We start from the raw sequence: 11,817 nt of genomic DNA, 5'->3' as shown, positions 1-11,817 counted from the left end.
AGTCCCAGGTTATTTTTTTGTAAATATTGACATTGTTGTAGCATCACAGTGCAGCCCTTAAAACTATAAAAAGAAGTAACGTCTCATGTTAATGGTAACTAACTCAGCAGTTTGGCCTCGACAGCCCTGAATATTTTGTCTAGCCCAGCTCCTGTGCCTCAGCTTGCATAGACTAGTTATCTCCTGGGGAACTTTAGTTTCTCTTGATTCTTTGGGAGCCTCCTGGCTCCTCCCGTTCATAAAAGGCTGCAGCGTGGGCTGCTAGGAGCTGGTAACCCAAACCTTGTAGCCGCCCTAAGCCGAGTGGATTCAACACGTGCTGCAGCTATTTTAAGACTAATCCCATAACTACTGCTGAGTCCGTAGCACAGCCCCACCTAAGGAGGTAGCAGGGGGCGTTAGTTATTTATTGTAAGCTCTTTTATGTATTAACTTGCTCGCTAGCGCCGCTTTCTCTCCCAACCATCAGCGAGTGACTGTGACAGCCCGGCAATAAAGCACGCTGCGTAAGGCCAGTGCTGCCTCTGAGCTCTTCCGGGCTGCCCCAGCCCCTCCGCAGGGCGCTGCCGGGGGTAACGGCCCCGGGGAGCAGCAGCGGGCGGGCAGGCGCAGCGCGGGGCGGTGGCACCCGCGAGCGCCGCCTCGGCCGGGAAGGGCGACAGCACCACCCCTGGGCCGGGCGTCCCGGGGCCGCGCCTGCTCACCGCGCCCCTCCGGGCACGGCCTCCGGCCGCGCAGGCCCACGTCGCCTCCCGCCGCCCCCGCACCCACTGCGCAAGCGCGCGGGCCCTGCGTTCCCGTCTCCCGCGGTGGGCGCGAGCGCTGCCGACCCTCCGAGCCCCGAATCCGCCGCGGGTGCTGCGACGGTGCCACCGCGCCGGGGCACCGGGGCGAGGCCACAGCAAGGCCCGACTCCTACCCCTCTCCTGCCCCACCGCAGCGGCCCGGGGCAGCGAAACATGTGCGTACAGCGGCTGAGTAACCCTTCCCCTCCCTGCCCCAGCCCTGCGGGGACCACAGCCCCTCCCCCCGGACAGGAGAGGTGAAGCCCCTGCCCCATTGGTAAGAGCCCCAGAGGGCTGCTCACAGAAACTTCAGAACAGCCCCAGCCTCTCTTTTTGCTAATAGTTAATGTGTAACTAGCCCTTTCCCCCCCTTTCTCTTACTACCCAATCCTCAACACCATAGTCCCAAGGAAGACAAAAACATGCTCTTGTTAAAACCAGAGTTGGGAGCAAAGCACCAAGTTGAACAGGACCAACGTAACAGTCCTCACTCCCTGCTACCCTTCAGAAGTTCACTTTATGGTGAAGTCACAAGCTAGGCCTTTGACCTCGTCCAAAGCTAGGCAACAAAATAACCAAGGATCCAGTAAATATCTTTACAGTACTTCTTTACCTGGGCCTTTTTTGCCGATGATGTAATTAGAAGCTAAAAAAATAATCTTTGCTTTGTTTGATTTTTTTTTCTCCTGCATCAATATATGCTGGTTTACAAGACAGTAAAAAGGACTATCCCATGGTAAAAGTCAAACCCTGCAAATACAGAGGACTCCACAGCACCATGGATTGGGAGCACTGAGCAGAACAAAAGAGAGTCATGTCCATGGGAACCAGGTAACATGATGTTCAGAAAAACAGCATTCCCCTTTCCTCTGTCGTTTGGTGAGCTAAGGTACAGGCCAAGGACAGGAGCACTGATGAGGGCAGCCCAGGAGTTCCTGTCATGTCTTCTACAGCAGTGAGGTTAACCGTGTAAGAAGGCCTGTCTCCACTGGCTAGTAGATAGCAGTGGGTATGAGGGCACATTGAATTTTAATAGAGTGGAATCCAGAGATATTTGGAAAGCATCCTGGGCACAGCCATGTCCTGACCCCCTCTGCTTACCTTCTCCCCTCCCCACCCACCCCAGACAAACTAAGACAATCCTGCAGAGTTTACTCCAGGCAAAGGTGGCAGCAGTGCCTCTTGCTGGCTTCCCTTTGAGTTGCAGTCCCTGGGTCATCAATATGAGCCATAACGGTCCTGGGGAGGAAACACCAAGACACCATGCTACAACACTTCGTGCAAGCTCCAGAGACAGATAACAACGTCTTGGGGTGTTTCGGATTGGAATACAGTGCAAGGTTACCTAGGTTACCTAGACAGGACAGCATGCAAAGGGAGGAAGTAAAATAGCCGTAACTTTTTAAGTTCTGCCTGGGATTTGTGGAAAAAGGCATATCTGACCTAACAAGGTGTCCTGTCCAGCAGGAGAGTAAGGTTGGCCAAACAGAGGTCAATGGCCACCTGGAATTCCTCAGCTATTGTAGTCATCAGCTACAAAAGGCAGGCCTCTGCCTGGGACTTTCCAGGTAATTTGAAAAGACAATGATAAGACAAATTGAAAAGACATTGAAAAGACAATGAAAAGACAGCAGAAGCCAGGATATGGTGAAAGTCCCTGAGCATGACAATAGCCTGTCTGATGGTGCCGTAGTGTAACCTCACCTGGAGGGAGTTCATCACCCCATTGGCTAGGACAGCCATCTTGCCAGCAACTGATTTCACTCCTTGCTTGAACTGTGCAATATCAGCTGCAGGCAGGACGTTTCCAATTGACACACCACCTACGAGAACCAGCAGGAGTTAGGCCTGAGTCCCCCAGCTCCAGAGAGCACCCTGACCCCCTCCATTCTAGGTCCTCCAAGCAACCCGCTGAGTGCTAACAAACCTGAGTGTGCATTCTCAGCCTCTCCAAACAGGTCTGCAGAGCTGATGGCACTGCTGCCTGAGAGCTGCTGCAGTCGGGATCTGGCTTCATACTGCAGCAGAAAACAAAACAGTCATAAAGGAAGGGAATAAAGCAGGACCTGAGCAAACAGGAGGACATGAAGCCAGAGCTGTACCAGCTTAAGCACTGCAGAATGCATCTACCTCAGCATCTGCCTCCCGCCCAAAGAACATATCTGAAGAGATAGCTTTAGCCCCTGCAAACTTCTGCCGAGCTTCATTGGATTCCACAATGGATGGCCTGTTCTCTATCTCACGCCTACTCGTGGGTCTGAGGAAACAAGAGAGGATACATCTCAGCTTAAGCTCACCAACACAGTAAAGAATCAGACTTCTCTCTGAGACGCTATCTGATCAAAGGAAAGCAACAAATCCTCAAGTGCTAGCTACCATCAGGGTTCTCCTCTCCCCACCTCAGGATAGCCAGCACTAGATGACCATAAAGGCTGTATCAAACTTATGGACACGATAGACAAAGAAGCACCCAAGCCTCTTTCACTGAAGGCCCTTTTTCTTGGGCTTGCCCATGCAAGGTATCTTTGGCAGCACAAGGCTCCTGTCATAACACAGCAGCATCTCTCCCCACAGCTCCTACACCTATCCCTTTGTCCCACACACTAGGAAGGTACAGTAACAGTGGCAGGCACTTTACCTCTCTGAAACTGGCCGAATACTGGAAATGGTCACCTCAGGTTCCTCCTCTTTGTCCATACCCCATGAAGAGTCTGTTTCCCATCGTGAGCCAAATGCATCTTCGAATGAGAAGGGACTATATTTGTACCTAGGTACCAAAAATAGGTAATTTAAGCCAGACATTAAATTCAGGAATAAGCCAGAGACTACACTGAAGCTAAGTCTTACTTGGGGGGTCCAGATGTGAAGCTTCCAGCATCTTCGAACAAGTCCAACTGGGAGCGGGAAGATTTTGCAGCCAGCGGCGTCTCCTGCTCAATTACTTGCATCTCAGACATCACTGAGTGTGAAACAGAACTAACACAACAAACAGGCAGTCAGGGACAATGGGTCTGACAGCATCCAGCCCCTACCATCAGTCTGACTCAACACTGAATCTGGCCCTCACAGGCAGGGCAGGTGCCAGTCTTGAGACCTGTGGGATGCCAGCTCCCTTCCCCACTTATCTAGCTTATCCTGACTCCCTCAGAAGTCTTCAGCTACGTTCTTAAGGGAAGTACTCTGCAGGGGGACATCTGTCAAGCAGCAGGGCTCTAGGGCTACACACCGACAGGCCACATGCATCTTTAGAAAAGCTCAAACGAGAACTAGAACCTCGGAACAGAGTGCCCATTCCTTCTGGGGCCTGGAAGTTTTTTTAGACATAGTCCAGCACATGAGCACTTTAAATCAGCTCCTTATCTGTTACAAGAGCAGCAAGCTACTGCCTTCAGGAAACCTTTCCAGAGCAGGATGCTTCCAAGGCACCTGCCTGTCCTATGCCATCCACAGCCAAGTACCTTCTGGACACCAAGCCCATGCCCAGCCTCTCTGCTTGTTCACGCTTCTTCCCTTCAAGGTTCTGAAGTTTCTTCTCTTCCTTCTTCCGATCGAGCTGCAGTTCCTGATAAGCCAGTCGCATTGAGGTTACTCTAAAAGAAAGAGCTATGGTGGGTACCAGCTCATTACCCTCCCCCCAGCCCATGCTGTGGAGGGGCAGGGGGGAAGAGTAACCCTGACAACCCATCAAAACACCCATTTCCACAATAGCTCTGCCAAAAATCCTTCTGTAAAAGCTCCTGCTTGTCTTCCCATCTCACCTCCACTGGAATTCAACTCTTTTTTGCTAACCATGATTTCCTTACTGTAATCATTGCCCCCCCGCCATGCCCCAAAGAATGCCCCAAAGTTCAGCTTTTGCCTTTTTCAGTCCTGTCCAAAGGTCAACAGAAACACAAAACACTTCCATATCTGCTCCTTAAACTCTTCATGGATGCTAATTTGAATAAAATATGGCAGTATAACTTGTGCCCTGCTGCAAGGGCCATATTGGCTTATAGCTACTGTTCATCCTATGTTCTGTAGTCACATTAGGTGGTCCTAGGGTGAACAGCATTAACCTCGCATTACTTCTGCCTTATATATGCAATGTATTCAGCCTAAACAGAGCACTTACATGGACTCCTCAGCTTGCTTCTTGGACTCCACTGCCTGCTGCTCCCTCAGCTGCTCTGCCACCTGGGCTTGCCGCTCAATCTCACTGAAGCTCTGGCTGCTCACTTTCTGGGCTCCAAGACCTTTTTTTGCACCCAACTTGAAAAACAAAAAATTGTGATTTCTTCACCCTAGATTGTTCATTGCAGAAGAAAACCAGAATCCTACTCCTTGCTGCACTGATCAGGCCTTCGGTCTCCCTGTGTAGTCACAACCTGCAGACCCAACAGAACTTGCAACAGAGTATGAAAGCACAGCCAAGAGTTAACCTGCCAGTGCTAAGAGATCAGCCACATACACTTCAGACCATAATGAGTAATGTTCCAAAGCCTAATTGTTTTTGTCCATTAATATACAAGCTATCTTTCAAAATAAGCACTGATATAATCAAAGCTCTCCCTTCCCCAAATGGATCTCTGAGTACGCAGCTTGGTTAAGGGCAGAAAGCAAGAGCCAAGGAAAGGACAGCAGTAATATGAGACATGCTCTACCTCCTCTCCGTAAAACAAGAGCTCAGACATACCCCTTTCTTGGCAGCTGCTGGCTTCTTCTTTCCAATGAGGGAGGATTTAAGTTCTACAAGAGGAGGGAAGCAGCAAATAAGCAGAAGTGAATTAATTTAAGAAGCAAAAATTAGTCAGCAACCCACATGAACATCCACCACAGTCCAGCTGCGATGGAGTCCAGGGCACACCATGCAGCTTCACATCAGAAGCCTGGGTGACTTCACCCAGCCAAGAAAGATGCACAATTGCAGGCTGGTGGCCTATAGAAGTATGTCCATTGCTGGAGAAACTTGTAAGGGAATTAAGACCTTTGAATGGCTCCTCCAAGTGTCATGCAGTTGGTGACCCTATCCAGTAGGTATCAGGGTAGCTAGAGAAAGACTACATTTATTCCATACATAAATCCAAGAAAATACAGCTTCAGAGCCATATGAAGGTCAGTGCCTCACCAGTGCCTTAGGGACAAAGAAGCAAGAACCCTAAAGTCATGTTTACTTGAACAGACCAATGACAAAATGGACCTAAAGTGCAGCAAGCTGTAAAAGCAACAGGTTCTCCAACATCTTGCACCAGGAACCTGTCACTCTGAGGGCATGAAGCATGCCACACTTGTAAAAACAGCCAAGGTCCAGCCAAGCAGCAGATGCCTGGGGAAAAGTGTAAGAACAAAGCAAACAGAGAGGGACTGCCCAGGACATTTTCCCAGCTTCCAACACATAGTTCCAAAATCTTTTATCGCCCTTGTTGGGCTTTTTTTCCACAGAAGCATCTCCTTACTTTCTACACCCACATGACTTTTGTCAGCCCATACTTTAGACGATTCTTGACAGCCTTTCCTGTATCTTTTCTAGTCTTACCCTAAGTTTTTGAAATAGGGGCATTCAAAACATTCACACTATCCAAGACTGTATTCAGCCCACTGTTCTTAACATTCGATTTGTTGTTTGTTTTTGTTTTTTTTTTTTTATTACTGTCAGGAAACATTTAACAGAAATGACAATAAGATCCCTTTCCAGAGAAGCAATAGCTGGTTTAGATCCCAATATGGTAATGTAAGCTTTGGCTCATTCTCTCCCTCCAAGCACAGGAAGCTCAAGTTAGCATTGAAAACAGAATCACAGAAGGGGCAGGCAGAGTTGTCACAAGCAGCCAGCGCAGGCCAGCTGTTAACCAGTTACCTCTGGCAGGAGCAGGCTCTTGTGTTGACAGATACATGGACATGTCTGAGGAAGAGACATAAAACACGGGGAATGAACAGACACTTGAGGACACGGGCTTTCCACCCAGGATGAATCCACTGTGGGCTAGGAGCACACTCTCAATAAGGAAAGAAGCTCCAGCTGGATGCTGTGTGCAGCCAGGACAGTAATGGCAGGGGAGAATCAGATACAAATCCCTATTACTCTGGAAGCTAAAAATTCATTTGCCTCTAAAGGTTCTGGGGGGAAAAAACAACCAAACCAAAACACCAAAAAACAATCAAAACAACCACAGCCGTGTGGCCTTGATCAGCCAAGTTCTAGATATTCAAATGCCAAGTTTTGTCCAAAGCTCAAAAAATTAAAACAAGCTTTTGAGAAGCTTTGAACTCAATTATTCAAAGGAGGAGGAAACCTGCAGTAAACTGTGACTTGGTTTTGGGGTTTAGGGAGATCCTCAGTGCAGGTTCCACAGGAAGACAAACTCCTTTAGACATCCTGGAAACTGGCTCATCAGTTCCAGCTCCACTGAGCTTACTACTGAACAGTATGTGTAAGAGCAATGTCTATGATGTATGTGTTACATAGCGAAGAGTCCTACTTACCTAGAGGAGCTTTAGGAGATGTGCTCAACAAGTCAATAGAGGGGCCCTGGCTGGAATCTGTGGGCACAAAAACAGAAGAGCACATTCAGCAGAGAGCTTCTCAACCCCTGTCTTTTCAGTGTGCTCACAGTTCCACTACATCTCTTTTACCTCCTCTGCTCCCATCCCAAACAAGCTACGTTAGACTTTGAAACATGCAATTTCCCAAGCACAATGACTTTATGTCTCCACAAAGCAAGTTATTCCCTCTGCAGTGTTCTTAACACATTAAAAGAAATCACAAACTCTGCAGGGCAATACACAAAGCTGTTTCAAATTACAGCTATGCCCCCAGATTCTTGGTTTCCTAGAAACCCTAGAAACAGGGTTTTTTCCTCTATATTCATGTATCATTTCCAGACCCACCAAATTCAAGGGACAGAGAAGAGTGTTAAGACAATTATGTCTGGAAGCAGGGAAACGGGGCAGCTAATCCCCAACACAGTTCTGTGTGCATTTCAGGAAAAGCAGAGAACTGATCCCAAACAGAGCAGTGTTTTCAGAAGTCTCCACTAATTTAACTAAACATCATAGAGTGCACAGAGCTTCCACTCCTTCAAGCCTGAACCAAAGGAAAAGCTCAGCCCTTCCAACTGTGGTACAGGAGTATATGCTCCTGGAAATGAAGTCAGGTTCTTGGGGAAAATTATTCAGCAGGGAACTCACTCGACACTTCACCACCTTCTGATGACTTTGCTGCTTTTTCCATCTCCGGGGAAGACTGTGCAGGATTCTGGCTGGCATCTGCTACACCCCAGGTACCGGAAGACTGCAAGGAGATGCTAATTCCAGTGTTTTGCAGAAGACAAATGAACCAAACAATCCTGAACTTACTTTTGATTTAGTGATCTGTACTCAGTTTGAGGCCAAAGGAAACACGTTCTAAGCTCCAGACTGTGCCTTCATTGAAGATAACATATGGACAAGTCCACATTCTCTTAGCAGGGACAAAGATTAAACAAACAAACACCCCAAACAAACAAACACCCCAAACAAACAAACACCCCAAACAAACAAACACCCCAAACAAACAAACAAAAAAAGGGAAGCTAAGCTGAATGGAAGGCCAGGACGAATGACAGCATTACTCGACAGTAGTATCAGAGTTGCCTACTGCGAGGACTTCCCAGGTTAAGTAGGTGAGCTTAAATCTGGGAGAAAGTGTGAATGAGCTTCCCTGGGAAAAAAAAAAATCTCTGATTCCACTGTCTTTATTGTTATACAGCCAATTCTCACGTTACTGTATTCTCTTGAGAAAGTCCACCTAGCATTGTGCAAACAGGTGCCCAAATCCACTTTACCAGGGTCTATGCACTGAAAAGCTGACTAAACCAGAAGTTCAAAGTAATAGCCAGTTCTTGCTTTAACTGTACAAAGAGACTACACATTAATGCGGTACACAAAGCGTTTCCCAGGGAGTAGCTCGTAGCTCTGAGTATTCCTTGAAGACAAAGATGGTCTCGAAAACAAAGGGCATGGATATTACAGGCCCCATGAGGGATTGTATAGATCTGTGGCTATGTCGCAGGCTGATGATTGACTCTTCCATGTTACTACTCAACGAGTATACAATTTAGAGTCCTTCCAGACTGAGATTGCGCCTGGCTGAGCAGCTGGCTATTTGTGAGCTGGTAAGGCTGTCTGGTTTAGACAGTTCTTCTCACCTGTGTGTGCTCCATGAAGAAATCAGCATCACTCTTGTCAGGGGAGTGCCCAGGGGCTCCACTCAGTCCATCTATAAGCAGCTGAAGAGAGAAGAGGGAAAAAAGAAGATATTCTACAAGACTCGGCATCCAGCACTTCACACCTAACAGTGCAAAGCTGCTCAGACTTACATCAGTGCCGTACTTGGCCATGGCGGCACTTGCGAGCTGCCGGATCTTCTCCCTGTACATTTGGGCAGCTCGACTATTATACTTAGCGTTGGCATCTGTGGTAGTGCAGCCATGCTGGCGGAAGAAAGACATCTGAAAAGAGAAGAACGTTCAGTCTCCTGACTGCTAGATCATACTCAAGCAAGCATTAGACATAAATTCAACAGAAAAAGGACACTTCCCAGATACAGGGGACATAATACTGAGCACAGAGCATGAACCAACCATTCACTGATCAGCTTTCTCCAAGAAGTCTCACTTCAGGCCTCAGAAGCCTAAGAAAACGATCCGTATCCTCCACAGGAGGATGCTTCTGAGTCACAATGCTGAGCATGAGCTTTCAAACTGATCAGTGTTACTAACTCGTTTAAGAGGACTATGTCTCTCATTTAAATGAGACGTAAGGAAATAACAAATCTGCACATGAGCAGCAACATGTTCAAAGGTCACAGGCTGACTTCCAAGCACACCTGACAAACGCCTCCTCTCATCACACATTTCCAAAAAAGATGGAGGGTTGGTACCCAGAAAGCCACGCAGAGGAAAAGGACAAGAAACAGAGGATGGGGATTAGCAAGGGGGAAAGCAAGCAAAATGCCTACAGAGGCTCCTCACCGCATTGGCATTGCTGCCCACTTGCATACATCTCAGCTGGAACCAGTTCCAGTTAGAATCCAACTCTGTGGACCTGTGTGAGAACAAATTACTTCTATTAATAATGTGCAGGCATGCCAAATGCAAAACCAAGCTCTGAGCTAGAACGGTCAGATATCCCACTACTATCCCAGAGTACAGGAGGCAAAAGGGGAAAGAACATCTTGGTAACTTCTTTGCTCCCATAAAAAATTAATTTGAACTTTTAAAGGGAGGAAAACCAGAACAGTTTCAGCTTCACACCGATAACAGTGTGCAAACTTAGAGGACCTCTCACTTGTATTGCTGAAGAGGGCAGAGCTTGAGTTAGGAAAGCACAGCCAACAGCTTCCATTCTACCTGTGATCTCACCACAACAGCAGAGACCCATATTCAGCCCGTCCCACTGATCAGGCCAGAAAACATGACAAAGCAATAGAGAAAACAACTGAGTAAAGCTAGGTGACAGAGTATGCCTCATACCAGTTACTCAACTTATCTCTCAGTAAGTACAGGTCACAGTTCTGTTACTTGAAATACTAACTTTTACAAGTACTGAAAATAAGATCGATAGGCTAAAAATCCAACACTGTCTTCCCCACTAGGTTGATACAGAAAAGATTCAATAATATTCCTCTTTTTGCCTTGCTCAGCAAGACCTCCTTGCACAAGAAAGCTTTCCATATTGCTTTACTGGCAAGATACACACACCACACTCTCAGCTTCTACAACTGGAGTCCAGACCGCATTTCTACTAGGTTAGTGAAAGTAATATGTTGATGTTCCACTGAGGCGCTTTGGAAACTCCACCTTGAAAGCGCTGAGGGACCTAAAGCCTCCAGCGAGCAAACCACATAAAACCCGAGGCGATCACTCCGGGATAACCCTTCTCTCCCACCGAGTCCCTCCATGTTCCCCCACTAATGAGGCAGAGCTGCTCCAGGCCCACCCGGCGGTCACCCACGGGCTGGAGCCCCCCGCTCCCCGCCGCGCCCGCTCCAGGCCCCACGCACCTGATGAAGCTGAGGTGCACGCCCAGGGACCTGTGGACGCCGGAGCAGTCGATGCACAGGAAAACCCCGTAGGTGACGCTGGCCCAGCTCGGGTTCTTGGCGCCGCAGTCGAAGCACGACTAAAGCGAAGGGAGAGGGACGGCCGGGCTGAGGCGACGGCCCTGCTGCTCCTCCACCTCCTGCCGCAACCCAGTGGCCCCGTCCCCCGCGGCCCGGCCGCTCTCCCCGGGCTCTCTCCGTGCGCCAGGAGCCTCCCACCCGGCAGCTCCACCACCGCAGCGCGGCCCGGAGCCCACCGGCCCCTGGCCTGAGCCCAGGCCGCGGCCGGAGGGAAGCAGCCCGGCTCGGAAGGGCGGAAGGCCGCCCGGCGCCGCCCCACTACCTTGTTCGCCGGCGCTGCCCGGAGCCGCTTGAAGAGTGTCTGGATCTCCGTCTTACTCGGCTCCGCCGCCATGATCTCTCCTTCCCAGACGCCACTGCGGCGACGGGTGCCGGCCGGGCCCAGTGCGCGCACAGGCCGGGCCGCAGTACGGGTGCCGCCTGAGCCCAGAGCAGCCCGCCGACGGGTCCCCGCTGGGGTCAGCCCCTACCTGCCCCGTCGCCATGACGGCGGGGGCGCGGGGCCGCTCCGCTATTAACCGCTGCAACTGCCGCACCCCGCGGGGCTGCTCGCCGGGAGGGGGGCCGGGAGACTCCCCCTTCCCCAGCCTCAGGGGCGGCCCCGGCGCCCAGGGGTGGGCGTTTCGGGTCAGGGCCCTTCCGCGGCGCCCTGCGCTAGCACCGCCATCACCCCGTCCACTGCTCTGGCCTGCCGGCCCCGCCGCTGCTCGGGTTTTACGGCGTCGTCCTCTGCAAACCGCTTTCTGAGCCTAAACATGAACGGGACGTTTCCACGCCTGAGATCCCCGTCAGCTCTGGCTGCTCACGGTGTCCCCTCGGCCCCTTCACAGCGCAGGCAGGAGGCAGCGGGGGTCTCGGGCAGCCTTACTGGCTCTGCCTTTCCTCTTGGGG

The 11,817-nt window shown here is 50.0% G+C and overlaps 1 protein-coding gene across 2 annotated transcripts in view; it reads right to left on the bottom strand.

Annotated features, from left to right (window-relative positions):
* ARFGAP2 (ADP ribosylation factor GTPase activating protein 2) overlaps positions 1-11,447 on the bottom strand; it is a 39,007-nt gene extending 27,560 nt beyond the window's left edge. The window contains exons 1-17 of one of the 2 annotated variants that reach the window (XM_068398162.1): positions 11,189-11,445; positions 10,807-10,925; positions 9,776-9,848; positions 9,122-9,253; positions 8,951-9,031; positions 7,953-8,055; positions 7,248-7,304; positions 6,622-6,666; positions 5,461-5,513; positions 4,900-5,036; positions 4,244-4,375; positions 3,633-3,761; positions 3,424-3,552; positions 2,916-3,042; positions 2,713-2,803; positions 2,490-2,608; positions 1,377-2,024 (exon numbers count right to left, since the gene is read on the bottom strand). In XM_068398162.1, coding sequence (XP_068254263.1) covers positions 2,004-2,024; positions 2,490-2,608; positions 2,713-2,803; positions 2,916-3,042; positions 3,424-3,552; positions 3,633-3,761; positions 4,244-4,375; positions 4,900-5,036; positions 5,461-5,513; positions 6,622-6,666; positions 7,248-7,304; positions 7,953-8,055; positions 8,951-9,031; positions 9,122-9,253; positions 9,776-9,848; positions 10,807-10,925; positions 11,189-11,260 — 1,620 coding nt within the window. In that variant the 5' untranslated portion in view covers positions 11,261-11,445 and the 3' untranslated portion in view covers positions 1,377-2,003. Of the gene's footprint in view, positions 1-1,376; positions 2,025-2,489; positions 2,609-2,712; positions 2,804-2,915; positions 3,043-3,423; positions 3,553-3,632; positions 3,762-4,243; positions 4,376-4,899; positions 5,037-5,460; positions 5,514-6,621; positions 6,667-7,247; positions 7,305-7,952; positions 8,056-8,950; positions 9,032-9,121; positions 9,254-9,775; positions 9,849-10,806; positions 10,926-11,188 lie in introns of those variants that run through there. The other variant, XM_068398161.1, reaches the window with a different exon arrangement.
* Positions 11,448-11,817: the final 370 nt, after the last annotated feature.

Source organism: Nyctibius grandis, chromosome 4 (assembly GCF_013368605.1).
Source record: "Nyctibius grandis isolate bNycGra1 chromosome 4, bNycGra1.pri, whole genome shotgun sequence".
Classification (NCBI taxonomy): domain Eukaryota; kingdom Metazoa; phylum Chordata; class Aves; order Nyctibiiformes; family Nyctibiidae; genus Nyctibius; species Nyctibius grandis.
This window is presented reverse-complemented; position numbering and strand designations above follow the sequence as displayed.